General features: G+C 48.7%; 1 protein-coding gene across 1 annotated transcript in view; it reads right to left on the bottom strand.

The window, feature by feature from the left end:
- The window catches only part of PNPLA8 (patatin like phospholipase domain containing 8), a 188887-nt gene that overhangs the window by 118752 nt on the left and 43030 nt on the right, over positions 1 to 27105 (bottom strand). Inside the window, exon 4 of the mRNA XM_069627957.1 lies at positions 4454 to 4605. Within this exon, the coding sequence (XP_069484058.1) occupies positions 4454 to 4605 (152 nt within the window). The remainder of the gene's footprint in view (positions 1 to 4453; positions 4606 to 27105) is intronic.

The raw sequence follows: 27105 nt of genomic DNA, 5'->3' as shown, positions 1-27105 counted from the left end.
TTCGGTGGGGGCCCGACCCCACGGCCGGTTGAGTCCTGCTTCGCCGAGGCTTTGCCGCCTTGCCCTCCTTGGCGACGACGGCGGGGTCCGCCCGACTTGCCTCGTCCCCTGTAGGCTTCTTGCGACGACGAACGGGCCGCTTGACGATAGGTGGAAAATCCGCCGCCGGAACCTTTGGAGGCACCCTGCTTGCCTCCGCCGCTCCGAAAGGGCGGCCGTCGTTGCTGGAGAACACCAAGAGCCCGGGCCGTCTCCGTTTCCGTCTTGATGGCTTGTAGGGAATCGTCCACTGTTTTCCCAAACAGGTTGTTCCCGTCGAACGGCATGTCCAAGACTCTGGTCTGCACGTCCTGACGGAAGTCAGTTGCCTTGAGCCATCCACGCCGTCTAAGGCACACGCCGTTGCCCAACTGGCGAAATCCAGTGTCACCGATGTCCGTCGCTATCGTAATGGCGTGGTCCGACGCCACTTCTCCTTCCTGCAAGATCTCTAGGGCCTCCGCCCTCTTGTCGTCTGGTAAGAAGTCCAGCAGGGGGGCGATTTTGTACCACAACTCCCTGTCGTAGCGGGCTACGATAGCCAAGGCGTTGGCAGCCTTAATCGTCGTTGCTTCCGATGAGATGACTCTGCGTCCCATCGTGTCCAATTTCTTTCTCTCGCCGTCCGGCGGGGAGGTTGACGTAGAGGCCGAGGCCCCCCCCCGCTTTCTTCCTGGCCGCCGCGGAGACGACGGAGTCTGGGGTCGGCTGTGCCCGAAGGCACAAGGGGGCCGCGTCCGGGACCCGGTACTTCTTCTCGTACCGGTCCCTTCTCGCAGGCGTTGTGGATGGGTTCTTGAGGAGGGCGAGACCCTCATCCCAGATATCGTCCAGTAGAGGTACAGCGAGGACCGTCTTCCTCTTGGTCTCACGCCGTTGAAAAAGGAAACCTTCCTTCTTCTTCTCTTCCGTGTAGAACTAGAAAAGCTTGGATGCCCTGGCGATCATGGCATGAAACGATCCAATCTCGTCGGGCGGGGAAGCCCGGGGAGGAGGTGACGACGGGAGATCCTCGTCGTAAACCTCATCGTCTGTGCCCGTCGCGGCCGTGTCAGTCCCCGTATCATCCCCACGGGTCGTGGACGGGGAGGATGGCTGAGCAGGGCGCGATGATTGAAAAGGAGGTGGAGGATGAATCCTTCTTCTCTTAGGAGGGGGGCTTCCAGAAGGGCCTGGCTCCGCGTCCCCTGTCGGGAGAGGTTCCTCCGTTGGTGGTAACGGCAATCTCGTCCTTATCTCCGAGCATAAGGACTGTATAGCCAACAAAATGGCCACCGAGTTGTCTTGCGGCACTGGTTGAGGGGAGTCTGACGGGCGGTCAGGAGCCCCGTCGGCACCCTTGACGTTCTCGTCGTCTCCTACGTCGGGGTCCCTCCCGACGGGCTGGTCTTCTTCCACACCAACGCCGTGGCTTAAGACTTTGATTAGCTCCTCCTCAGAGGTTGAGGCCGAATCCACGAGGACCTCCTGCCCCCCTTTTTCTTCTCCGTCGGAGGTTTCACGGGGGTCCTGTCGATGGGCATGAAAGAGGACTCCCTCCGCGGTGGCAGGGAGACTCTGGGCCCCGAGGTCGCCACCACTGGTGTAGCCTCCACAGGCTGAGCCAGGGCCGCCGCGACTGTCTCGATAGAGGCCTTGGCCGGGTGGATTAAGGCTTTCACCACTTTAGGTGCGCTCACCGCCTTCTCCTTGGGGGGAGGGTCACCGCCTCGCTCCCCCTCCAATGGGGCCTTCGAGCTCGACCGGGGTCTCTCCAGGAGCTTCGCCGGGTGCTCGGCCTTCCTCTTACCCGAGCCAGAGCGTTGGCTCGTGGTTGATGGCGCCGGGGAGGATGCGCCCTGACTGGCGCCCGTAGAGCCCGACCGTTCGGCGCTCCCGGTGCCAGCGGACTCGCGGTGCTTGGCCTTCTGTTGGACCCCCGTCGCTGGGGCGCCCTCAAAGGTCTTAGAAGACCGCTCGGACTTCTTCTTCTTCTTCTTCTCGCCCGACGGGCTCTTCCCTTCCAGCCAGTTGGCGAGACGCAGATGGCGGTCCTTCATGGTCCGCTCCGACATATTGCCGCAAAACGCAGTCCTTCTCCACGTGCGTCTTGTCCTCATGCAGGCAGTAGAGGCAAAGGGAGTGTTCGTCCTCCTTAAAGACATTTTGAAGCTGGCATCCAGGGCAGACCCTGAACAGCTTCCGGGCGTCGAGCTGCCCTTCTCCTGGGCCATGATCGAGATGGGCCTGAGAAACTTCTGGAGTCCTCCAAAAGCGTGGCTCGACGAAATCTTCACCCTTGAGGGGCGTAGAAGAATCCGACACGGGTCCCCGTTGATCGGATAAAGAAACGGTGAAGCTTGAGGCTCTTTTGACCGAAAAAGAGAAATTTTTCCTAAGAAAAAGCACGAAAAAAGCACTAAAGCTCGAGAGCAATAGCACGAGGATCCCAACACTTGAACGTGCGGTAAAAATCTGAAGATGGCTGCCAGAGGCGGGGCTTAGGGAGATGGCAGTCATTGGCTGTGGTCAGTATGACGCAGAGATCAGTGATTGGTTACTACTACGAAAGACAGATCAGAAACGAAACTGATACTGATTTTTCTTTACTGAGGATTCCCAGCCTGACGACGGGGAATATTCATGAGCATGTGAATCCATGCCAGACCCCATGCTGGAAAAGTGTGTTATTATTAACCCATTTAATGGTGCACAATTTATCGACATCGGAAGGATGAAAGGCTAAGTTGATCCTTCCGCGAGATTCGCCTTTGCAACATGCTGCTTGGCTCCACGTGAAATGCAAGAACCTAAAACACTTAAGATGTTTATTTCAGAGTTCCATTATCAATGCAAAATTGTACAGCATTCTTTGCTCCAACCGTGCGTAATGACACCACCTGCTCCCCTCCAAATTCACAATTTTACCTTAAATAAATAACATAGCCTGAATGTTCATCAAAAACAAGTCCACTCCAATGTCAGAGTGGTACGGCAGTCAGTGCTGGAAATGGAATATCTTTACTGTGGCATCCCACCAGCAAGGAGGTGTGTGGGGGGTGGGTGGAGGATTCTGGGGGACAGGGGAGTTGCAGGGGGCAAATGGCAAATGCAGGACATTTTTTTAAGTGCCCCATTAATAAGCATTTACATTTCAGGTGTTTTTTTATTAGCACCTGAAAAATACCCAAGGAAAGGGGTATTTCCTATGATGTTGCAAGCAAAGTATAAAAGGTGCAAACTTTCTAAACATGCAGAGTTTGCTTTAATATTTTCTGCAGAATGCAATTTACACTAGCATTTCACATGGACCCTAACCAGAGGTTCAAGTGGTCTAGTGGGTAAATCTCTTGACCTTTGTCTCGGAGATTTGTGTTCAAACTGCAACCATTAAAACCCCTGAAGGGCAGTACATTGTTTTCCCGGATCTGAGGAGACTTTTTGGGGGATCTCCGGTCTCAGAAAATCCGGCTCACTTGACCAGCACCGACGGTAGTTGCATAGGTGTCGCGTGCCTGCTGAAAGTAGAGCACTCTCCCTTAGGTCATCTTTCCATCAGCCCGTTAGTCTGCACCTTTAGAAGCTCACTTCGTAGGCTACCAGGCTACTAAGGCATGGTCATCACGTACGACCATATCATCTCTGCACGGACCATTACCAAACCCACAGCCCATAAATCTGGCCATCACAAGCTCTGCCCGAGGAGGGACTACCTAATGTGGTTACACATGGTTTGCTCACAGATGAATAACCAGTGGTTTTGGTCCGAAGCCCTTCTCTGTCACGCCAAACTTGTATTCTACATCTACAATTGCATCGATGTGTCCCTTGCTACAAATCAACATGCACTTCCCGTCAGCCCAGCATGCTCGCTACGTAACTTGTGATGGTGACATGTTCTTATGAGCAATCGGACGCGAGCATATAGAGAAACATATGCCACAGAGGCACTTTTACCCTCCATTGTACCCAAAGCCTTATCTAACATTTCCATAAGCTTCTCCTGTGCCTTTGAAAGCAGCAGGAAGGTGGAGCCAGTAAATGCCCCGTCTCTGGTCTGGCAAAGAGCTGGGCTTCGGCTGGAAGTCACCACTTACGAGATCAGCTTCCTGCAGGATCACCTGGGTGTGAAAGAACCAAATACAATGCACAACTTCCCCAGGGAGGAATGGGTAAGTACTCAAAGACAAACCCAGGCCATGTTCGACAACGTAACTTAAATTTTAATGAATACAGTAATTTTGCATACTTAATAGCATTCTAATTTAGGGTTACTGATCTGGCGTGAGACCGAATCTTTGTTCCCGGAATACAGTGAAAATGTAAGCTTTTTGACAGCATGATTGATTTGCTCACTTCTGCATCTCAGACACCCCTTTATTATGAGAGCTGAACCATTCAGAGTTCTCCCCTGCAATGGTGCTTGCAGACTTACCTTGTGCCTCCACCATCAATAGTGAGTACTCTAATTCCTTGGCCCCTCACAGGGTCTATGTACCCAATTAAAGCCAGGGCTTCGCGGACAGCAGCCTGGAGGAACTCGTCATTTGTCTGTCTTAGGCGCAGCAAACAAGGAATGGCCTTTTCCTGACATTAAAGAGAAAAAACAACAGATTTAATAAAGCGCTTACACACACAATGGCTTTTATTGACAGCATATGAATGCCTTAGCTGTAAATCACACTGACGGCAGACTACGACCTGCCTGATGGGGGCAATGGACTTGAACTTTACTTCTGCTGTAAGCGAAGCTCGGCTAGGATTAGACACACAAGCAAGGCTCACAGTTTATGGTTGTGCAAATAATAGTTTCAAAGTAGAGTTCTGAAAATGGACACCAACAAATGTTACGGCTATCTCGCAAGCATGTTAGACTTCTCTGCAGAGCTTATGGACCCCCTGCATGCACAGGATGTCACTTTAGAGAGTCTGCTGCAGTAGTCGATCCGCATCCAGACTGTCATCCTTAAAGCAATGGCTCAGAGGCTGACGGAAAAAACATCCTCCGTAATCTCCTCTTGGAAGACACAGTATCTCAGGGCGCTACATTACGGGGAACGCAAGAACATCTCTTCATGGATTATTACTCCAAGATGTTCACCACATGGAAGAGACAGCTCCACCAAAAAGAAGGCATGGCAGGGGCAAAAAAAAAATGGTTTCCATATGGCCCAATATCTTAAGAAAACCCTGGTAAATTATCCAACTGGGCCCTCCACAGACAGATTAAGCTGGTCACCATCAATGTAGCTGTGCAACAAAACATCAATGCTGCTCTGATGGACTGCAGTGAAATTTCCCATACTGATCCGTTGCACACGTTTACATGTACTCTATGTGTAACGTATATAGCGTTTTTGCCAAACTGCTGAATATGCGGAAAACGGTCAAATGAAATGATCGAGTCCAGAATTCAAAACGATGAAATCAAGAGGATAACAGATATAGAAGACAGTCCCATAGATGAGAGCGGAACAGAATGCATGGCCAGTGGAAGATTATTCCACTGTTCACTTGACAGTAAAGAAAACAAGCAACAGCTACAGTTAAAAAAAAAAAGGGGGTGAGGGATAACCAGCAGTAACTGGGGAAGATCTCAGAGCATGTGGTGGAGAGTAGAAGGTGATCAAGGAGGCGAGATCGGGTGGAACGAAACAATGAAGGCACTTAAAAATAAATCGAGATTAGAAGGGAAGCTATCAAAAAGAGAACACAGAATTGACCGAATCAAAAGAGGATAGACACAAAAAGTACACAGAGAGGAGTTACATATAGAACAAAGAGGAGCCCTTTCGTAGGCACAGAGACCAATAAGAATGGTATATAGCAATAGGCTAGACAAGAAAAAACTAGGAGTCGAAATTAAGAGTTGGAACACTTGAAAAGAAAAAGGATGGGCCTTACAGATCTTCAGCACAACGAAACTACAAGACTAAGCAACAGAAGAATCGTGAGCTAATGGAGTCATCACGGATTCCCAGGCGGCAGCCTCCTCCCATGTGGCCAGGGGACAGCAGCCGCTATGGTTCAGCCCACTATGGATTGCTCCTGAATGTTTGAGCACGGCAGAGGGGCGACATACCATTTCATTGGGCCCTATGGTATTGCTTTACTGTATTAACTTGAATATTCAAGGCCTGATCCACCCCATTAAGCGACGGGGTCTCCCTAATTATGTTAGAAACCTTAATGGTGACATTTTGTTCCTCCAAGAGACACACTTGAATGCAGCAGAATCTAACAAGTTAGGCAGAGGTGGCCATTCATTCTAAGTTCTATAATCAGCGAATTAGCCTCCTTTCTCACACCGCACATGCAGGAGGTACCACTGTGACCTTCTGCAGTAGCAGTAAGTTGCCGCTTTGGGATTCCACAGCGACCTTCACCCAGCAGCGGGTAGGACCACAGCCTTTCATTCACCTCCTGATCCCGTCTGCTCTGCTTCCATGGTCGCATCGCCTTCCTGGGATTTCCTGCCCTTCCGTTCTACTGGTTTTGCTCGCTTCGTTTGCCCTTCTCACCTTGCTCTCTTGGTGCTCCCATGCTCCGCCTTTTATCCCAGTGGGAAAAGGTAACAGGATTCAGGTGCGAGTCATTAAGATTAAGTGCCTGACTCTGCCTGACCATGATGTTGGGACATGTGAAAGAGACTGGCTGTGTGCGAGTCTGTCTTTCCCTGAAGTGCATTGTCCGTGCAGCAGAATGTGTGTAGGAAAAGGGCGAGGGGGTAAAATTGCTAGATAGTACATGGAATGAGGGTGTTCTACAGGAAAATGGGAACAGATATACCACATTTCTCTGGGTATCCACTCCCATGGGACCTCTCATCCAGGTGATCCTCCCACACTGCTCCACCCCCAGGAACTGGATACAGAGGCGATGGTTGTGTCCTGGCCACCTGCATGACAGTTCCCAGTGGACTGAGCAGTGAGACACCCTTTGATTTCTCACACATCCCACCTAGAAGACTCCCAACACTGATCAAAACTCACCCCATCATATGCCCCACGGTTACCGATTGGCATTGAATGCACATGATGACCGGGACCAATGTTCACAAATTCCCACCCTGGCATAGACTGAATGATGTGATGTCCATTGGTCCCCCTTCACAGATACGTGGCCGGCAAACTGCTTACTGGGGTGTCATACGAGTAAAGGACCTATACGACGACGAGACCATAATGCCATTCCCCGCGGTTAGGGATAAACTGGGCCTTGCCCTTCAGGAATGGCTGGCATACCACTCCATACAATCAAGTGTCATACAGATTCACTACGGTAGAATCTAGAGCTAAATAACCATCACCTAGGACGGGATGTGTCCGAGTTCCCTAGACGTTGGACCTTCTATGACTTTTGCATACCGCACAACCTTAAAAGGAACACTAGCTGAATTATGGGATGAAGACGTCGACACACCACTTTACACAGAAGATATGTATAGCACCTTCGGAGCGATTAAAGAGGTGTCCTGTAGTAGCAAACACGGGCAGATGTAATATAAGATTCTGCAGCGGGCACACTACACCCCCGAAACTATATGCCATGGGTTTCACCCAGTTACTTTATTGTTGGAGACAGTGGGCCTCATCACGAGTTCGGCGGTAACCCGCCTGTGCGACTGGCAGGTTGGCCACCGGATTCGGTACACTTTTTTCCGGCACCCGATGGCACCGGGGTACAAGGCCCAGCGGCCTGGGATATCGTGCGCCGGAAAATGTTGTTCCACATCCCCTTGGAGTCCTTTAGGACTCCATGGGAGTGGGGAGACGGAAGCACAAGCACCATTGCTAAGGGTGCCGGTGCTTCTGTGAAAACTCTGCAGGTGGGTGCTGCTGCATCCGGCAGGTCAGACCTGTCTGGCGCAACGGCCCCTGCCTGCAGAGTTGTAGTGTGGCGGTACGGAAAGGGAGCAGGTGCTGTGCCACCGGCAGCCTTATTTCCAGACCGCCACACTTGTAATGAGGCCCAGTGTGGGGAGGTGGGTTCCAGAGGCCACATTTTCTGGACATGCCCAGTAATGCAACCATTCTAGGGGATATGAACACAACGCCTAACCAGAATTACAAACTGTGATGTCCCTGCAACTGGACTGCAATAGTTTTTGGTCTCGCTAGTGAGGAGAGGCACGACGATTCCACAACACGCAAATTCCTACACACAGTTCTATTCTCTGCTAGGAAGGCCATTCTAAGGCGATGGAAGCAGGTGGAAGCACCGGATAAACAAAAATGGTTAGGCCTTTTATCGTGTTCAGAGGAGTATTGCCTAGCATTTCAGTGCTGGTCTGCCCTTGTGGTTGGGAAAAAGACTGACATGCAAATGGATATTTCTCCTCTGTGAAAGGTACAGTGAGCTAAAACGTGGTTGTAGACCCTCCTGAGTGGGCACCTTCCCATAGAACAGGTTATTTCTTGGTAGAGGGGCTGAAGAACCTTCATGATGAGCGAGCTGGCCTGAGAAAGTCACCATCTACCATACTTGCTGACTGTAAGGAACCCATGGTGGCAACAGTAAAGACAGACACAAGTGTTCAAAATTCAAGCGTGTTCATTGAACAATAAATGCAGGGTGGAAATACCGCCTAAACTAAACCTAAATCTAAGATGGGAGCAAGCGTCGACCTTCAAATGAAAAATAAGGCAGTCCTAGTGGCGTTGTGTCAAAATAAAAAGGCCTGTACTAAGAAAAACCTATTGCCAATTCCTTACACCTAATTACAGAAAGAGTGTTGGATAGGGTATCAAAATAAAGGAAACAGTGTTCAAATAATAAGTTAGGACGTGATTGCCTTGAGGTCTCCCTATCCCATGTTTTTAGCATGGGACAAGTTGGGACTGGAGCACAGCACACACTCGAGCCTTCCCAGCACGAGCTGACCATTCCGTTCCAGCGGTCAGGTTCTTCGATGTTCGATGGCAAATTCTTTTTTCAATAAAAGTCTCTTTCCTTCGAGACAAACAAACACAAAGGTCTGCTTTGCATAGACTTTGTGCAACGGCTTCACCCCTGGGTCCCCCTCTTCCGGGCGTAGACCCTTCGCAAAAGTGTATTCAACAAATACACAAGACAGTTACCTTCTCAGTGAACTTTGGGTGATCGCTTTCCACCCGTGTCTCCCTCGGACAGGATCGGATCCCAATTGACAAAGGAGACACTTTCCTTCCTCTTGTCTTGCAATATTTTCTGCTTTCACAAATCTTATGGTCCTTTTAAACAAATTTTCGGGCTTTGCCCCTCGATACTGGTTTCCATCTGCAGGTTCACTCTCACCGACCTTTGGCTGTCGGCTTCCATCTGCCGGGTTCACTCTCGCTGATGGTTATAGACAGTTCATCATGGGATTTAGACTTTGCATTCTCTCATCAGCATCCCTCCACCGGGTTCACTCTTGCTAATTTTTACGGAACACAGTTCATGTATTAAATGTTCTCCATGCGGGATTCACTTCCCTTTGCTTTCTCAATCATATGTCGGTCAAAGACTTTCGACGGTACAGAGGATTTGACAAGTCCCCTGTATGACCACTTTGACCTATCTTTGCCTCTTCCTAAGGCCTTCTGGTTATGGTAGTCTTTCTACCATTGGGTAATCTCCCAGAGTTTCCTGCTTGAGCACCCACGAGGTGCCAGCCTCCTCTGTTGCTGGTTTTCGCCTCGTTTCTCATTCGTATCTTTAAAAGTTCAAATTATCCTTTGGCTACTTTTCATAACACACAGTTTGGTTTCTAATCGACACGCCCCTCGATTCACAGACTGTGATGAACCGCTTGGCTTTGGAGTCAAGGTTGGTACCACTGAGACGATCGTCTCTCCCCGGCTTGGTTATAAGCAGCGGAGGGTCTTGCGTGCCGTAGACATCTGCTGCAACACACGCTGGCGTTTGTTCGCAGTCTTATGTTTCCATCTGCAGAGGTTTCACAGGCCTGGACCGGAAAGGGCAAGGTCACTTCCCTCCTTGTCGCCCTCTTGGTATTCGCCATCTTTCGCCTCCTCTTGAACTGCTGTGCTGAGTTAGCCTTTATGTAATGCGGTCTGCCTTGCTCGTCATGTGTTCTTGTGCGCCACCTTTTATCCCTGTGGGAAAGGGAAATGCCCATCAGATGCGAGTGATTTAGGTCAATTGCCTGACTTTGCCTGACCCTTGTGTTGGGACATGTCAGGTAAACGGCTCTGTTGTTAGACCGTTGTCTTCCGTGTCATGCAAAAGTGTTCGTATTGGAAAAGGGGGGAGGGGCAGTGTTTTGGAATATCCTACGTGGTGGGATGGGGAAAAGGTGTTGAAAGAAGGGGGATACCGCGTCTCACCCATCAGTGTCCCAATCCTACTCACATATCCTTCACCTATGCGAGGTGGATATACCTGGTTTTTGGTTAGTTTTGCTGTTAAGGCTGGCCAAAGAACAGGAGTGAGATATGTCCAGGTACTCTCGCATATTCCACCAACGGACCTTAACCCTTTAAGTGCCAAGGGCGAGGTATCTCGTCCTTGACAGTGCACACGCAGTGCCAAGGACGAGATAGCTCGTCCTTTTCGGCACGTTGTTTTGAGCGATTCCTGCAAAGCAGGGATCGCTCAAAACTGTAATCCAACCCCCGGGCTATGTGAGGGGGAGGTCCCCCCTCACTGCCAGGGGGCTGCATTACCTTCAGTTTCACGTCGGCATGCGTAACGCACGTCGGCGTGAAACTGAAAGTAAATCCACCGCAGCAGCCATTTTCGGCTGCTGCGGTGGATAAAGAAGGTGAGTTCCCTTCTTTGTCAGCCTCGATCTCTGGCTGTATTTCAAGCCGGAGATCGAGACGGGTATCGTTGGAAAGGGGAGATTCTCCCCTTTCCAGCGATACCAATTGTGTGGCATTGCTGCCCGCGGATCGGGCGCAGGGCGCCTCGATCCGCGGGCAGCAACGTCACGGATCAAATGAAGATCCGTTTGTGACGCGGGGGGAGGGGGGCCTGCTTACTAGGTAAGCGGCCCCCTTCCCCCGTGGCCCCAAAGCATGGGGCCACCGCGCCAGGGACCCCTGGGGGCAGATAATCACTGCCCCCAGGGGTGAAATAAAAAAAAAAAATAATAATAATAATAATTCGAGGGATGGAGGGAGGTGGGAGGGGGTTTGGGGCCCTGGGGCCCACTGGACCACCAGGGATGGATCAAAAGTGGTGTCCCTGGAAAGGGGACTTTCTCCCCTTTCCAAGGACACCACATATGAGGCATTGCTGCCCGCGGATCGGGCGCAGGGCGCGCGATCCGCGGGCAGCAATGCCAGTGGATCAACGCAGATCCATTTGTGACGCAGGGGGAGGGGGGGCTGCTTACTATGTAAGCGGCCCCCCTCCCCCAGTGGCCCCAAGGCATGGGGCCACAGCGCCAGATACCCCTGGGGGCAGCGAATCACTGCCCCCAGGGGTGAAAATAAAAACAAAATCAAGGGGAGGTGGGAGTTGGGAGGGGGTTTGGGGCCCTGGGGCCCACTGGACCACCACGGATTGATCAAAAAGTGGTGTCCCTGGAAAGGGGACTTTCTCCCCTGTCCAAGGACACCACATATGAGGCATTGCTGGTCGCGGATCGGGCGCAGGGCGCTCGATCCGTGACCAGCAACCCACTAGACCACCATGGATCCGTTTGTGAGGTGGGGGGGGCTGCTTCAAGTAAGCAGTCCTCTCCCCCTCCCGGCCCCCAAAGCATGGGTGTACATGCATGTGAACCCTGGGGCAGATGGCTGACCATCTGCCCCAAGGAAATGTAAAAAAAAAAAGTGAAATTATGGGAAAAGGGGGTGGGGGCCACTAGACACCATGGATTTTTTACTGAATGAAAGGGGGGGGTGCCCCCCCAACCGAAGTAGAAAGGGGGCACCCCTTGTAACCCTCCCTGGGGGCAGATATCTGCTCCTAGGAAGGGGCATCTGACCCCAGGGAGGGATGCAAGAGGTGCCCCTCCCCTATCTGCCCCCAGGGAGGGTTGCATGAGGTGGGGCCCTCCATTTGGGGTGGGGGAGGGCTGAGGGCCACCCCCCGTTGCAGTACATCATTCGCTGTCAATTTAGGGTGTCCCTCAGCCCCCCCTAAAAAGCAGCCTATGAATTTGTATTATTTTTTTTTACCCAACTTCGCTTGGTGCAGATGGCCACATTAGTGTGGCAATCTGCCCCCAGGGTGCCCAAACCCTACTGCCCCATCTATTGGGGGTCCTGCCCCACCTTTTGTGGTGGCCCTCTCCCCCCCCACCCCAAATGGAGGTGGGGTGTACCTCACGCAGCCGTTTGTAGGAGGCCCGAGGAGGCCTGCATGAGGTGCCCCCGCCACCCATTTGGGGTGAGAGGGGAGAGGGCCCCCAAAAATGGTGGGACAGGCCCCCCCAGTGGGTGGGGCAGTAAGGTTTGGGCACCCCGGCGCCAGATTGGCACACCAACGTGACCCTCTGCACCAAGCGGAGTTGGGTTACCAAAGGAAAAAAATGAAAATGGTGGAACGCTTTTTAGGGGGGGGGGCGGTGGGGCACCCCAAAGGGTCAGGGAATTTTCTAATGGGATGGGGCGTTGACCCCCTCCCCCCCCCACCCGCAATGGAGTGGGTGCCAAGTCATGCAGCCCTCCCTGGGACCAGATATCTGCTCCTAGGAACGGACGCCTCAGCCCAGGGAGGAGTGCAGGAAAGCCCCCCCCCCTTATCTGCCCCCGGGGAGGGCCACATTTTGCTGGTGTGACCGTAGGTAACACATGTTCTTTGTTTTGTTTACAGCTTTTTCTACCCGAGCAGCTGCAACGTTATGTGAGTACTGTTTTTTATTATTCTATGGTTAGGGCCCACTGTCAGTGGGGTGGGTGAGACTGGGGCTGGATTGTTGGTGGTGTGGGTGGGAATGGCCCGTCTGGGCAGATCACCTCCAACTGTCCTGGAGTTGCGGCTGGGCAGCATTACAGCTTTTCCCTTCGGGGAGGTATTGGCACACTGCCGAGACTCCTTGGTGGGGAGAAGCTGTAACGCAGGGCAGCCAGGGCTCCAGCAAAGTCGGCGGTAATATCCCTGGCCTTGGGCACCCTTCTCCCATGTGGGTCTTTGCTGGTGGTTCTGGGTATTACATTCTGGGCCGATTTGCGTAAGTCAGACCTCTGTGGTTTCCCACGGGTGTCCTCTTTTGGGAAATGCATGGGGTTCCCTGTTTTCCTTGTTGGCTTCGACACCCTAGGCCCGAATCTGTAGGTTGCCCACATGAACAAAATGGGCAGTGGCGAAAGGCTTGGGGTTCCCAGTGGGTTACCCTTTTCCTTTTGCGCCCCCGGTAGGTGCACCCACACATGTGAGGTACCGTTTTCATTGGGACACGTGTTTTATTACCCAGACACCCCCGCAAAGTCCGGGGCACATTTCAGACTTTGCGGGGGTGTCTGGGTAATAAAATCTGGGGCGATGTGCGCAAATCATACCTCTGCGGATTCCCACGGATGTCCTCTTTTCGGAAATGCATGGGGTTCCCTGTTTTCCTCGGTGGCTTGGACACCCGAGGCCCATATCTGTACGTTGTGCCGGTCGGCAGAATGTGAGATTTCGCTCTGAAAACAGACTTGGGGTTACTTGTGTTTTAGGCTTTCCCCTTGGCGGCCAGGTAGGTGCACCCACACATGTGAGGTACCGTTTTCATTGGGACACCTGTGGGAACGCGTGACGGTAGGCCATGTGTTGTTGGGGGCGTGTTTCGATGGGTGCGTCGAGCGAAATGTGCGGAAAAAGTGTTTTTTTCCCGACATTTCGGACTTTGCGGGGCTGCCTGGGTAAAAAATTCTGGGGCGATGTGCGCAAATCATACCTCTGCGTATTCCCACGGGTGTCCTCTTTTCGGAAATGCATGGGGTTCCCTGTTTTCCTCGGTGGCTTGAACACCCGAGGCCCATATCTGTACGTTGTGCGGTCGGCAGAATGTCTGAGATTTCACTCTGAAAACAGACTTGGGGTTACTTGTGTTTTAGGCTTTCCCCTTGGCGGCCAGGTAGGTGCACCCACACATGTGAGGTACCGTTTTCATCGGGACACCTGTGGGAACGCGGGACGGTAGGCCATGTGTTGTGTTTGTGTGGTTTTCATAATGTTTTGACCCATTTGCTGGTGCCCTTTGTCTCACAACCCTTTCTTTTCCCAAATGTGACCTACGTTTAGTCGCTGCTTTAGCCACCATACACTTTTGTAACCTGCACAAGTCACCTACCCTTGAAAAGGTCTGCCTGTGCTCTTTCAAAAAATGTATGCTTGCCGTTCCTCACCACATTGGTTTTCCCAATTTACACATGCTAAGTGCGTCTGGTCAGGCCGTGAGCGTAAAACTCCTGTGTACCATGGCTCAGTGTTTGGCTTGTGGTATTGCTTGTTTTGTAAAAACACTACAAAAATTGTATGCTCTCTTAACTGCAAGAGTCGGGGGAATGTAGCGGAGCATTGCTTTTCTCAAAATTCATAGAAGTCATTGCTGTACCAAGCCAACCATGTCCAACACATACCTTTTTTTTCCAGTCATTTTCCTGCTTTTCCCCCATTCGATGGCAGTTTCCCCTACCTAGTTGTTGCCTGACCTATGCAAATCACCCCTTCCTAAACCTGGAATTTTTTCTACTTTTCAGAAATATATGCCTTTCTGTCCTCCAATTTGGCTTTCCTGCCCTTTTCTTCCATTCCGTCCATGCATGTCCAATTGGCAAAAATGGCAAAAATCGCCTACCTCTCACAAAACGGTTGATAACCACATCAAAATAATTTTATTTCCATTTCCACTCAACCTGTTCCTGAAAGCCACTAAATTGGGGAACTCTGCACAGCAAACTATTTGTTCCTATCTCTTACAAGGAAAAAAACACAGGCTTCTTTGTACATCATTTTATTGGCATTTTTTGAAAAAACCCTACATTTTCGCACTTTTTCCTTATTTTCTCTCACCCCCCTACAGCAACCTAGGATTCCTGGGTGGCGTTACGACCGCCTACATGTGGGAAAAAAAGGAGCCAAATTTGGCCGAGATATCTCATGTAACAAAAAAATTACAAGCCATTGAATGGCCACATACCAAAATCACCAAAAAAGGCCCTGGCACTGGGGAGAAATACCCATGGCACTTAAAGGGTTAATAGGTGGAGGTGAAGGGACCTTATCCGCCTATCTACAATAACCTATAAATTGGGTTTCAAAGGCTGTCTTGGGTTTCATGGGTTTTGAGTTTTCCCAATCCCATACTGGAGAATTTTGGGACTCGTGACTTTCTTGGTAGGATCTTTGGGGCAGAAAGTCTTCAAAGAGGAGTGGGGGGGTGGAGATTCCTGTAACAGAGTAGAGACGATGGGTAAGTATCGCCCCAGAATAACTTCCTCATGGAGTCCTGGAATGATGCCAGATGGTATTTCACAGGTCTTTCCCCGGATTTCGATGTTTACTGGTATCTTAGGATAGATTTTGTTGTCTCCATGTACACCGGTTACTCGGACTAGGGTTGCATGGTTTATATCTGGTGGTGAAACTAAATCAGCCCGTATAGCGGTCTGGTTACTACTCAAGTCGATTAAAGCCTTGACCCGTTTACCATTCACCCAAGCCTTTTTCATAAGTGAACTCGGTAGGGGTTTGACATGAGCAGATGCTAAAGGTCTCTGGCACTTCCTCGCTTCTTCCCACTCTTCACCCTTCAAGCAGCCTATTTCCATAGGTTCGTCTTTTGTATTCCTTGGACAGTGTCTAGCTAGATTACCTGTTTCTCTACAGGAAAAAAAGACCAACTGAGGTGGGTTGCTTCCTTTTACTTCCTCCCTTCTGCTTTCAACTTTACATCTTGGATCTGGTTTCTTGATCTCTACTTTTTCTCGAAGCGTCCCTTCCTTGGCTCTATATGACCCTTCTTGTTTATCCATTACCTAGGGTGTAGGGCGATGGAAGGGTCCATGGTCTGTGAGAAACCTGAAGGCGTCTACCTAGCAAGTCCCCGGGGATCTGTCATCCAAGTGGCCAGGACACGGCCATCGCTATTGGATCCAGTTCCTGGGGGTGGACCAGTGAGGGAGGATCACCTGGATGGGGGGTCCTCCGGGAGTGGGACACCGACGGGTGAGACGCGGTATCCTCTGTCCTTTAACACCTTTTCCCCATCCTTTTTCATAGGACGTTCCAAACCAGTGTCGCCCCCCTTTTTGCAACACGAACGCAAGGACAATGGACTAACACCAGAGCCATTTACCCGACATGTCCCAATACAAGGGTCTGTCAAATTCAGGCAATGGATCAGAATCACACACTCCCGACGGCCCTTTCCCTTCCCCACAGGGATAAAAGGTTGGCAGACAGCAAGAAAAGACGGCTAAGGAGATGCAGTAGTTCAAGCGAAGGAGAAAGGTGGCAGGAATCGAGAGAGAGAAGTGACCTTGCCCTTTTCATCCCAGACCCGCAGAACCTTCGTGGGAGAGAGCCTAAGACCACAAACAATAGCACCAATGTCTTGTAGCAGATGGCAACAGTACACAGGGCAAGCCTACGCCGATAAGCACAAAGTGGCATGTTTGAACCAAGATTATTGAACTGTAAAAAGCGTAACTATAAGAAGTGTTGAGGGGAGACCAGCTGCATAGGGAATACAGCACCACATGGGTGCTAATTCGAGAGAGACTCTGGTCGATCCCATCGGAGCGAAACTATGGGTACCAGAAGCCGCAGGAGAGTCGCTAAAAGAGGTCACAGTGATTATACAGGAGGTCTAGTAAAATCCCTGTACAATCGAAAGACTTTGATCGACACACTATGAGAAAGTAAGGGAAGTGAATCATGCAGTGAGAAGAAATACGGAATGCGCATCCCAAGTGGGGCAAAGACTAAAGTCCCAAGAAACTGTGTTTTGAACTGTTTAAAAAGACATTAAGATTTGTGGAATACGATACAAGAAGCAACGTGCTTTGGAGAGGCTCGCTGGACGCAGAGTGGAGCAAGTCATGCTTCCTGAAGGCTGCAAAGACTGTGACACCGCCCAGAGTGCAGATGCTCACTGAAGACGCCGACAGCAACAGGGAGAGCCGCAGGAGCCTGGAGAAACACCTCACTTGGAGTCGGGAACCCAGAGAAGCCATGAACAAAAAGCTGGTGAGCCCAGGGAAAGGGTTCGGACGCCAAGGCGGTAGACAGTGTGACTGGAGTCATTGAGCCTCCATACAAACCTGGGGAAGACTTAGGAGGAAAAACCTGAGTGAGACATTGTATGTTGTATGTTGAACCATGATGACAAGGTCTACTGAATATTTGTAAAACAAGCTGAATGAACGGAAGAAAAAGTACCAAATATACATTAATGATAATAGGAGCAGATGAGAAGTACTGATATGCAATGTTGAAAACAAATGCATACCAGTCCTGGCAGGAGAGTACACCAGGCAAGGCTACCTGTATGAAAAGCAATGAAAGAAACTATAACCAGGACATGGCAGGAGAGAACACCAGGCACAGTCCAGTATGTGTGATAAACTGCTGTAGAAAGAAAGACCAAGGAAGAATCACACACGCAATACTTTCAGCTATTGTTAATTTGGAAACAACCAGGCCGAGGAGTATACCAGGTGACCTGCAAGTCTGGGACCTGCACCCAATTTGTGAAACAGTAAAAGGAGAATTCCAAGGAGGACTCAGACCCTTTGGATTGTAACCTGCTTTGATTGTGAAGAGAAACCTGCAGAAGGGAGCCATTTCCCCGGGAGTGGATTGCAGTATCCAGAAGGATAGAGTTATCCTTTTGAACTTTAAGAAACTTGATTATTCTTAGTTTGAACTTTTGGGAGTTAGTAAAAGGAACCTGGGGAAGGGAGCCACCCCTTGGAAATGTGAACATTAGCCATTTGGAACTTTTTGGTTTGGCTGTATACCCTTGTGTTGGATTGCAACATGAAAGGATGACATTTTGGTGAGTTAAACAAGTTCTTTATTGAAGCCCACAGAGCCACAGCCTGTGCTGCTGGCTCCAACATACTAACAGTAAACCTTTCAAACCAAACACTCTAAATGACACTAATACACTATTGTGGAATGTGGTACAGGGAACTCAGAACACCGATACATTCTATTGTGAAGTATGATTACAGGAAGGCAACTCATAACATGGGGCTAAGAACATGACCTATCTTACCCTCCACAGAATCCTAATAATTTAATTAGTAAGTTAAAGATTAACTGGTGCATACTGATGAAGCACCCTATGATAAAGTATTGAAAATGTTACATTTGTGAAGTTTCCTCACAATGTAAACAACAGAAACACTTGTGGTTTTTCACCAAGCTGTACACAACAGAAACAAGGAGCTGTTGAATTAAATCTTTCAAGTGGTTTGGCATTCTTCTTTCTCTACAACTCATCCTGGTTCCGACCGGAACCCTAACACCAGACTGCTGTCCTGGAGCATTGTTCATTTCCAAGCCCATCACTTCATTCCCTTCACTACTCCCCGCCACCTCCTTATACGGGGCCAACCTGCCTTTAGACCATACTTCACCCCACTCAACAACCACCACCACCTATTCCTTTACAGCAGAAATGTTCTTCAGCCCCAAAAACATGCTCTCCAGACATTTGTTGGTCCCATGCGAGGATTTTTGATCCAAACCATGTCCCCAACTGACCATTTGTGATCTTTCACCCCATGCGAGTTATCAAACACTCTTTAATAAATGTTATTGTCCTCTTTGAATAACTTGCATTACCTCCTCACGATCCACCCACAAAGGTGTTGCCACCCCCATCCAGCCTGGACACATTTTGGTCCCTGGCTCACGTCCTTTCAATGAAACAAACAGAGAAATGTTTGTTACTGAATGTGGTGTGTTGCTATAACCCCCAAATCAATTGTCTCAGTACTACCTTCCAAGGTAAAGCCGCCCTCAACGCCAATTGAATCTGTCCTTTGAAAAATCTATTCACCCTCTCCACTTAACCATTTACCGTAGGGCGATATAGAGCTGTTTTCACATGTTTGAAACTGTACTCACACAAAAATGTCGTCATCATTTCAGACGTAAATTGCACTCCATTATCTGTCACTAGCGTACTTGGAAACCCTTCTCCAAAGAAAACATTTTCTAAGAATCTGATTAGTTCACTTATGGTGGACTCATTCACACCTGTCCACCATTTGGAGTGGTGATCTACCATCACAAAATTAATTGGTTTCTTCCCCCAAACCCTGAATGGGACCCATAACATCCACCGCCACTCGTTGCCAAGGTTGGGGAAGTACTTCTACTGGGATTAAAGGGGTCTCCCGCTCAACCTTGCTTTTGTCACTCAAGGCACACTCTACACAGTCACTTACTTCCCTTTCAACTAATCTGTCCATAGCTGGCCACCATTAACTCTGACGTAATCTTTTTGTGCCATGTATTCTTAAATGACCTTGATGCGCCAGTTCGATCAAGCTTTTCCTAATATTTTCTGGAGGCACAAACTTCACTCCCCTCCTTATTTTAGTTCCTACCAAGTATAATTCATCTTTCACTTCAGAGAAAGGTTCACCTATCTAGCACATCCCTGCCAGGCCGTCCACTCTATAAATGATTTCAACACTGTCATCTTCCATTGCATTTTCCCATTCGTCTTCACATATTGCTACTTCTTCAATGCTCGCCACCATTCACTAATCTACCTGATGACATTCTTCGTGCACCATGGAGTCTACAGGCATTCTCGAAAGAAAATCTGCTACTGAATTTCTCTTACCTGGTAGGTAACAGACACCAAATTCATACCCTTTCAGGCCTAACAACTAACTAGATAGCCTTGGAGAGCCTTTACTCCGTCCCAAGTTGGCCATCATCTGTACTAATGGTTTGTGGTCAGACCTTACCAGAAACTTTTGACCCCAAAAAAAAATATATAAAGTGTAGTATTTCCCAGAATACCGCTAGTGTTTCTCTCTCCACAACCGAGTAATTAACTTCTGAAGCTCTCAAAGGCAGAGAGGCAAATGCTACCACTCGTTCCTCCCCACTTCCATCCCTTTGGGTCAATTTATTTATTTATTTATTTATTAAATTTATATAGCGCGCAGGCAGCCCAGGGGCATTGTGGCACTGTTACTTGCAAGGAAGACTTAGTTACAATGTGTGCAGGTTGTGCCTTGGGTTACAGTGAGGCAGTGACCTGTGATCAGATATACCAGATAATACATCATACAATACAATTATGAGGGCTGGGCCATGTAATTGTTAGATGAACAGGGTCGTTTTCAGGGTTTTCCGAAAGGCGGTCAGTGAGGGTTCAGAGCGCAAGGAGCTAGGGAGGGTGTTCCAGTGTACGGCAGCGAGGTACGGGAAACTGGAGCCCCCTGCTCTGGTCCTTTTTACCCTAGGTACTGAGAGCATGCTGGCATGGGGTGATCTAGTGGGTCTTGTGGAGGAGACCAGGTGGATCCTCTGGGAAAGGTACATTGGGGCGGCAAGATGGACACATTTGTGGGTGATGCTAAGAGCCTTGAATAGGATCCTCTCCTTTATGGGGAGCCAGTGGGATGCTTTTCTGGCAGCGGTGATGTGCTCTCTCTTGGCAATGCCTTGTGCAGCGCGTAGGGCATTATTCTGTATTACTTGGAGCTTCTCAAGATTTTTGTTGGAGGTCCCAAGGAAAAGAATATTGCAGTAATCAAGACGCGAGCCGGTTATGGCCCTGGCTATGTTAGTGCAAGTGTCTTTTGACAGATAAGGCACCTAATCCTAAAATGCTAGCATCAACATTCAGGAATGTTCTACTTTTAGCTGAAAATGATCCCAACTAAGGAGCATTAGATATATTTTCTTAGATTTTTTTCAAATGCTACTCCACACTCTTTAGACCATGTGAACTTCACACCCTTTTTTACTAACAACCTGAGGGGCGTGGACAAAATTGCAAAGTTTTCAACAAATTTGTGGTAGTACTCTGATAATCCCAGGAACGTAATTGTTACTTGTCATTTGGTTCTGGAGCCAACCAGATCGCCTCAACCAGACTGTGCTTTGGGATAATCCCTTCTGCCGAAATGTTATGTCCCAAATATTCCACAGTTTGCACTCGGATTTTGCATTTGCTTGTCTGAACAATTAATCCTGCCTCTTTTAGTTTATGTAGTACTTCTCTCACCCTCTTGTCATGTTCCTCCACTAACAGCGAGTATACCAAATTGTCATCCTGGAATATTAGGATGTTCTCTACAAACTCAAGAACCTTTTCTATTACCCTCTGGAAGACAGCGGCCGCCCAAGGCAAACCAAAGGGCATCCTGAAGTACTTGAAGGTTCTTCAGGTGTGATAAACAAAGCAAGTTCTTGGCAAGATTGTGCGAATGGTACCTGATGATACGCGGCAGAAAAAAATCAATCACTGTAAATTCCTTAGCATCTTGTAGAAGTTCCAAGGCATCCGAGATCACTGGCAGGGGATGTCGATCTACTAGAATATTTTTGTTCAAATACCTAAGATCTACACAGAATCTCAAATTTGCATTTTGCTTGGCTACCAGTACCACTAGAAACAGTTGCTTCCACTCTTTCAATAACGTCCTTTTCTAGTAACGTGTCCAATGCTTCCTTCAGTTTCTCTCGCAAGTGGTGAGGTACTGGACATACTTTGTGTGTTACTGGACTGGCGTCGGCTTTCAGTTTTATGCAGTTGGTTGACGTCTTGAGTTCTCCCAACATCTGCGAGAAAACTTCTGGGAATGTGCTCTCCCATTTGTCCTGAACTTCTGCGATTGCTATTGGTTCATGTGAATTTGCTTGAATGCAAATACCCAGGTTTGCTTGTTCGTCCCATCCTAAAAGGGATGATCCTTTTTCTTCTACAAACACTTCTGCTGTGCAATTACGGTCTTTATATTCTAATTCAGCATTGAATTTTCCAAACATTCCTATTTCAACTTCTCCATAACCATGCGGTTGAATGTCATGTTCCAGTAAGTCTCGTACTCTTCCGCCAATGACATTTGTGAAGGTTTCACCAGAGATAATTGTCCAAGGGGAAGCACTGTCCACCTTCATAATTAATGATTTCCCATTGATGCGAAACTCATCTGAAGGTACTTTTTTCCTCCGCCCATAGCTGAGATTTGAAATACATGTCGGACATTCGTGTTCTTGTTTTCTGTCAAGGACAGTTGTACCACTTCTTGTCCTGGCTTGGTTGGTGTCTGTTCAATTGTATTCACTGACCCTTCCTTGCACAATTTGGCAAAGTGTCCTTTGCCTTTACATTTTATGCAAGATGCAGTCCTCGCCGGGCAAAAAAGGCTCGAGAACACATGTCCAGTGTAACCACATTTAAAACAACGTAGTTCTTTCCTTCTTTCGTTGCTTCTTCTGTTTCTCAGAGTACAAATATTGCTAGTTCCTTGCTCAACTTTCATATCTCTCATCTAGTGAGCGCTCTGTTCAATGCTGCAAGTAGGCTCCACTGCTTGTTCAAGTGACAGATCTTTAGCCAATCATTTCTCTTGAATTTTAACATTGTTTGTGCATCTCACTAACTGATCTCTGATTAGAGAATTTGTCAATCGTCCAAATTCACAAGTGTGACTAAGGGTGCGTATGTCAGTCACATAACCCTCCACTGGTTCTGCAAACTCTTGTCTCTGCAAAGATGTATGCATCTCAAATGTTATATTTTGTTTTCGGCACATAGTGCTCTTGTAACATCCTGATTGTTTTTGTGAAGTCATCCAAATCACTCGAAACTACAGTTGTGGGTTCTGACAGACCTTCAAATACACAACCTCCTTCAATTCCCAAATTGGGTAATATCAAAGCATGTTTCCTTGCAGGGGCAAATGTGTCCCCCCCATTGCCAACAGGGTAAGTGTCAAACATTCTTTTCCACCTTTCCCACCTTATTGGGGGGTTTCCTGGTTCTGCTAGGAAAGGTGGTGGTGGGGGATTACGCACTGTGGCCATGGCCATTGTGCTTACCTATTATTCAGTACTGCACTTTTTTTTGTGCTTGTTTTAATATTTGATTCACTCTGAAGTGACTCAGTGGAACTGTGTTGCTAGTAATCGCTGTGCTGTGCTATTTTGCGAGTTTTGCTGTCCACTGATCACCGCACGCTGTGCTGATCTCTCCGTTCTCTTGGCAACGTTCTTTCTGGTTTGCGCGTGGCACACTCTAAGGTCCTTTACTCTGATCGGGTCATGTGCCCGTGGAGTTGCACGCTTTGTCTTCCTGCACACAACTAATTTGGTTTCCTTGCGGCGCACCTTCCTTCTGGGGAAGGGCTCCCTGGAGCTTTGTTGGGACCACCGACCTCTCCTTCACTTATATTGTTTTTTCACTGACGCTGTCCTCTTGGTCCCATCGCCTTCTGTGCGACTGGCAGCTGCTGTCCTTGTGCTCCATGGGCTTTAAGATGCCTAGATCCTCATCGCCATTGAAAGGCTGACAGTTGGGTGAGTTAAACAAGCTCCTTTATTGAAGCCAACAGGGCCCCGGCATGTGCTGCAAACTCAAACATACCAATAGTCAACCTTTCAAACCAAACACTCTAAATGACACTAATACACCCTATTGTGGAATGTGGTACAGGGAACTCAGAACACGGATACATTCTATTGTAAAGTATGATTACAGGGAACTCATAATATGGGCAACTAAGAACATAACACAACATTTGCACACGTTTAAAAAAACAATATCTTTTGCACCTCAGAGTTAGTTTTAGAGTGTGAGGGTCAGAATCGGAGTTCAGACACAGGACGTATTCTCACTTTGGGACATCTTGACAAAGGACAGACCCATTAGTTTTGGTTGAGGTAGGGAAACACCTCCTAGATTAGGGATAGCGAGGCATTTCCCACCCCTCTTTTCATTTAATAAAAATATGTAACCAAAACAATGAGTCCTCTGTGTCTGCGTCTCATTGCTGGCTCCTCGTCACCCTAAAACCACTGACCACCAGGGAAGTGTCAACGACCACACCCTGAAGGAAAGTGAACTATATACAAGGCCTAGAGAGACGCCAGGAAGGTCTGGGATCCTGTGCAAAAGATACAGTGCATCCGAGGGTCACTTTCTCTAGATGGGGAGACCACTGACTACCAGAGAAGGGTGGGGAACCGTAAAGAGAATCCCAGTTGGGAGACCACTGACCACCAGACAAGGGTTGGGACCCCAAAGAGAAGCCAGGGGATGAAGTAACCACTCCCCTGGTCATATTTGGGAACTGAACCAAGCAACACCAGTGGAAGGAAGTCATTCCCTCTGGTTCTACTGGGAACTGCAAAGTGTCCCCCAGGAGAAGGGAGTCATTCTCCTGGGCATTGGCTAAAGAATTGGGTGAAACCTGTGAGCCAGGGGCAGAGAGTCATTTCCCCTGGTCTTTTCCATTGAGAAAGAACAATTATTGGACACTGTTCACCTGGAGGAATTACTGTTTGTTTGTTTATTCTTTTGTTACAGTGTTAGAGTTAGAGTAGGAATTGACACAGGACGGTGGAACTTTGATTTGATGGACCTTCTGAAAATTCCTTTAGTTTGAGGAACCTCTCATAGAAAAACGGGCAGTGAGGTTTTCTGCCTTAGAAATAAAAGTCTATAATCAAAACCATGCCACCTTCGCGTCAGTCTCCTCCTTCTGCACCCTTACAGGGGGCATGCTGTTGATTTGGGTTTGTTAAGTTCAGAGAAACTAGAATTGTCTTATGACAAACAAGTAAAGGCACTTCTACATGGTTGTGAGTTTCATGGCTGAAGGAAACATCCTCTTCTTGGATTCCCTTATATACAGACACTGCTTTCATTGTAGGGAGTTCCCAATGGGACTGAGAGTCCTTGTCCCCTTGAGGGGAGTCACTCCCAGTGAGGTCCCACTTTCCCAAACCCTGTATGGAGGGTTTTGCCTAGCAGGCTCACCTCCCTAGCCTCAAACAGGGTTGCTCCGCCAAGGAAAGAAGGGAGGAAGCCCCCAGATTCACCACAATGGTCTGTCATATTATGTGTTAAAAGCAATGGAAACACAGAAGTTAAGCATTAGTGACATGTTTTAATGTCAAGCTAGCATTTTATTGGATTCATTTGATAAAATGTGTGTGTTGTGTAATGGTGAACGGTTAATAGATTATTTTGACTGATCGACAGCTTGCTGTAATACATTTTCCCCTTTGTCCCATTATTAAGGTGGTGGGGCTGTGTGGAGAATCCTGCGGATCCCCCACTAGATCCCTGCCTAAAGTCTCCACCGAGGTGGCCTCGAGAGGTCAGACGCTTCCTGATCCCAATCTTGGGGGTGGTGTACGGAGGTAGGATCACCTGGGTGGAGACAAGGCCCAGGGCGGCGGGGAGATTTAGCAGGGTGAGACGCAGTATTTCTCCTGGAAGAGGAATACTCTTACCACAGACTTAGGAATTGGCTTATTGCCATTTTGATATATCTCGACCTCCTACCAAGGATGGAAAGGTACATTCTAAAGAAGTGATTCAGTATAGTGTTGAACCCCAATAACCAATCTTGTATACCTCTAAATCCCCATATCCTCCACAAGATCAAAAGTATGACAAAAGGAAAGGCGAACAAGTGACTTTTCCTGTCCCATCTGACTCTCAAAAGGTTAAACCCTATAACTCCTCCTTCAATAATATCAAGGGAGGACAAATCACCTTTAAACCTTTTAAAGAAGAAAACTAAATTTCTCTGAAGTATACTACATGTCCCACAATCCCCCTGGGACTGTGACAAAGAAGAGGGCTGAAGAGGCACGGGGGATCCAAGGTCAGGCAGGCCTAATAGCTTTTGGCAAGGTCAGGCAATTAGTCCTAAGGGCCTGTACTTAAATCCAATTAACTCACCTGAGGGACATAAAAAGCTGCAACAGGAAGGAGCAGTAGAAAGAAGCTGGAAGGCCTGCAAAGGTAGCAGTAGAAGAAGCAGAGCACTATGCTGGCAGTTCACTAGGAAGTGTGACCACAGAAGGGACGCCAGAGAAGAGGAAGAGCAGATTTCACCCGCAGGCTCTGAGTTGGTACTGTGCTCACAAACCCTGTTTGGCTGTGGCAGCATTGGAAGAGACTGGGAGAAACAGGGAGTCTTTCCAGGTACACCTAATTGCTGTGAATGCAGAGCTGAAGTCGTGCATCTACCCAAGGCCTGTGTGTAGAAGCAAGCTGAGGGAAGCTGGAGAAAGGAAGACTCCATTAATGAGGCCGGATCGGAAACAACCTATGTTGCAGAGGGGTGTGGGTCCTAAGAGTGCCTTAGCAGTAGGAGCAGAAGAAGAAATTAAGTTGAGAAGTAGAAGCAGCCCGCAGCCGCTGTAAAGTCGGTGAAGGAAGCTCCATACTCCAAATCATCAAGAATACCTCGCCGGTAACTATAGCCAGCTTAATTTGCACTCGCATGCAAGAAAGAGCGAAATCCACTCCAAGCAACAAGCCATCCACGCCAAATCACCATCCTCCTCTCCCCCTGTGGCACCAAACTCCTCATCCTCAACACCATTTGACTTTCACCACCCCGTCTCAGAACTGGAAGTAGCCAACATAATCAAAAGCCTCAAGACATCCCGTGGCAAAGGTGACATTTGCCCGGCTCCCCATCATCGAAGACTGAGCAGAGTCACTCCCACCATTCATCACAGCCATAATCAATGCCTCCTTCTCCACAAAAACTGTTGCAGCATCCCTGAAAGAAGCATGGATCATCCGACTACTAAAAAAAATGTCCTCTACCCCGTGATCCCCACCAACTACTGTCCCATCACAACAGTGCCCTTCATCCTAAAGGTCCTCGACCTTGCAGCCCACATCCAAGTACAATAGCTTGAAACCAACCACATCTTAGGCCCCTATCAATCAGGCTACCTCAGAAGGCATCGTACGGAAACTGTCCTGCTCGATCTGAAAAATTAACTAGACGACATCAAAGACACAGGTAAACCTGCCTTGCTTCTCCTGCCGGATCTCTCGGCTGTGTTTGACCTCATTGACCATCAGTTTATCTCTGATCATCTCACCATCACAGCAAACATCTCCCCTGCAGCCACTGACTGGATCAAATCCTTCCTAGCAGACAGATCCTCTCGGGTCTTCATAGACGATCATGCTGCCTCACCCACACC

This window comes from Ambystoma mexicanum, chromosome 12, assembly GCF_040938575.1.
Source record: "Ambystoma mexicanum isolate Mex_15411 chromosome 12, UKY_AmexF1_1, whole genome shotgun sequence".
Taxonomy (NCBI): domain Eukaryota; kingdom Metazoa; phylum Chordata; class Amphibia; order Caudata; family Ambystomatidae; genus Ambystoma; species Ambystoma mexicanum.
The sequence above is the reverse complement of the archived record's forward strand: the minus strand, read 5'-3'. Positions and strand labels throughout refer to the sequence as shown.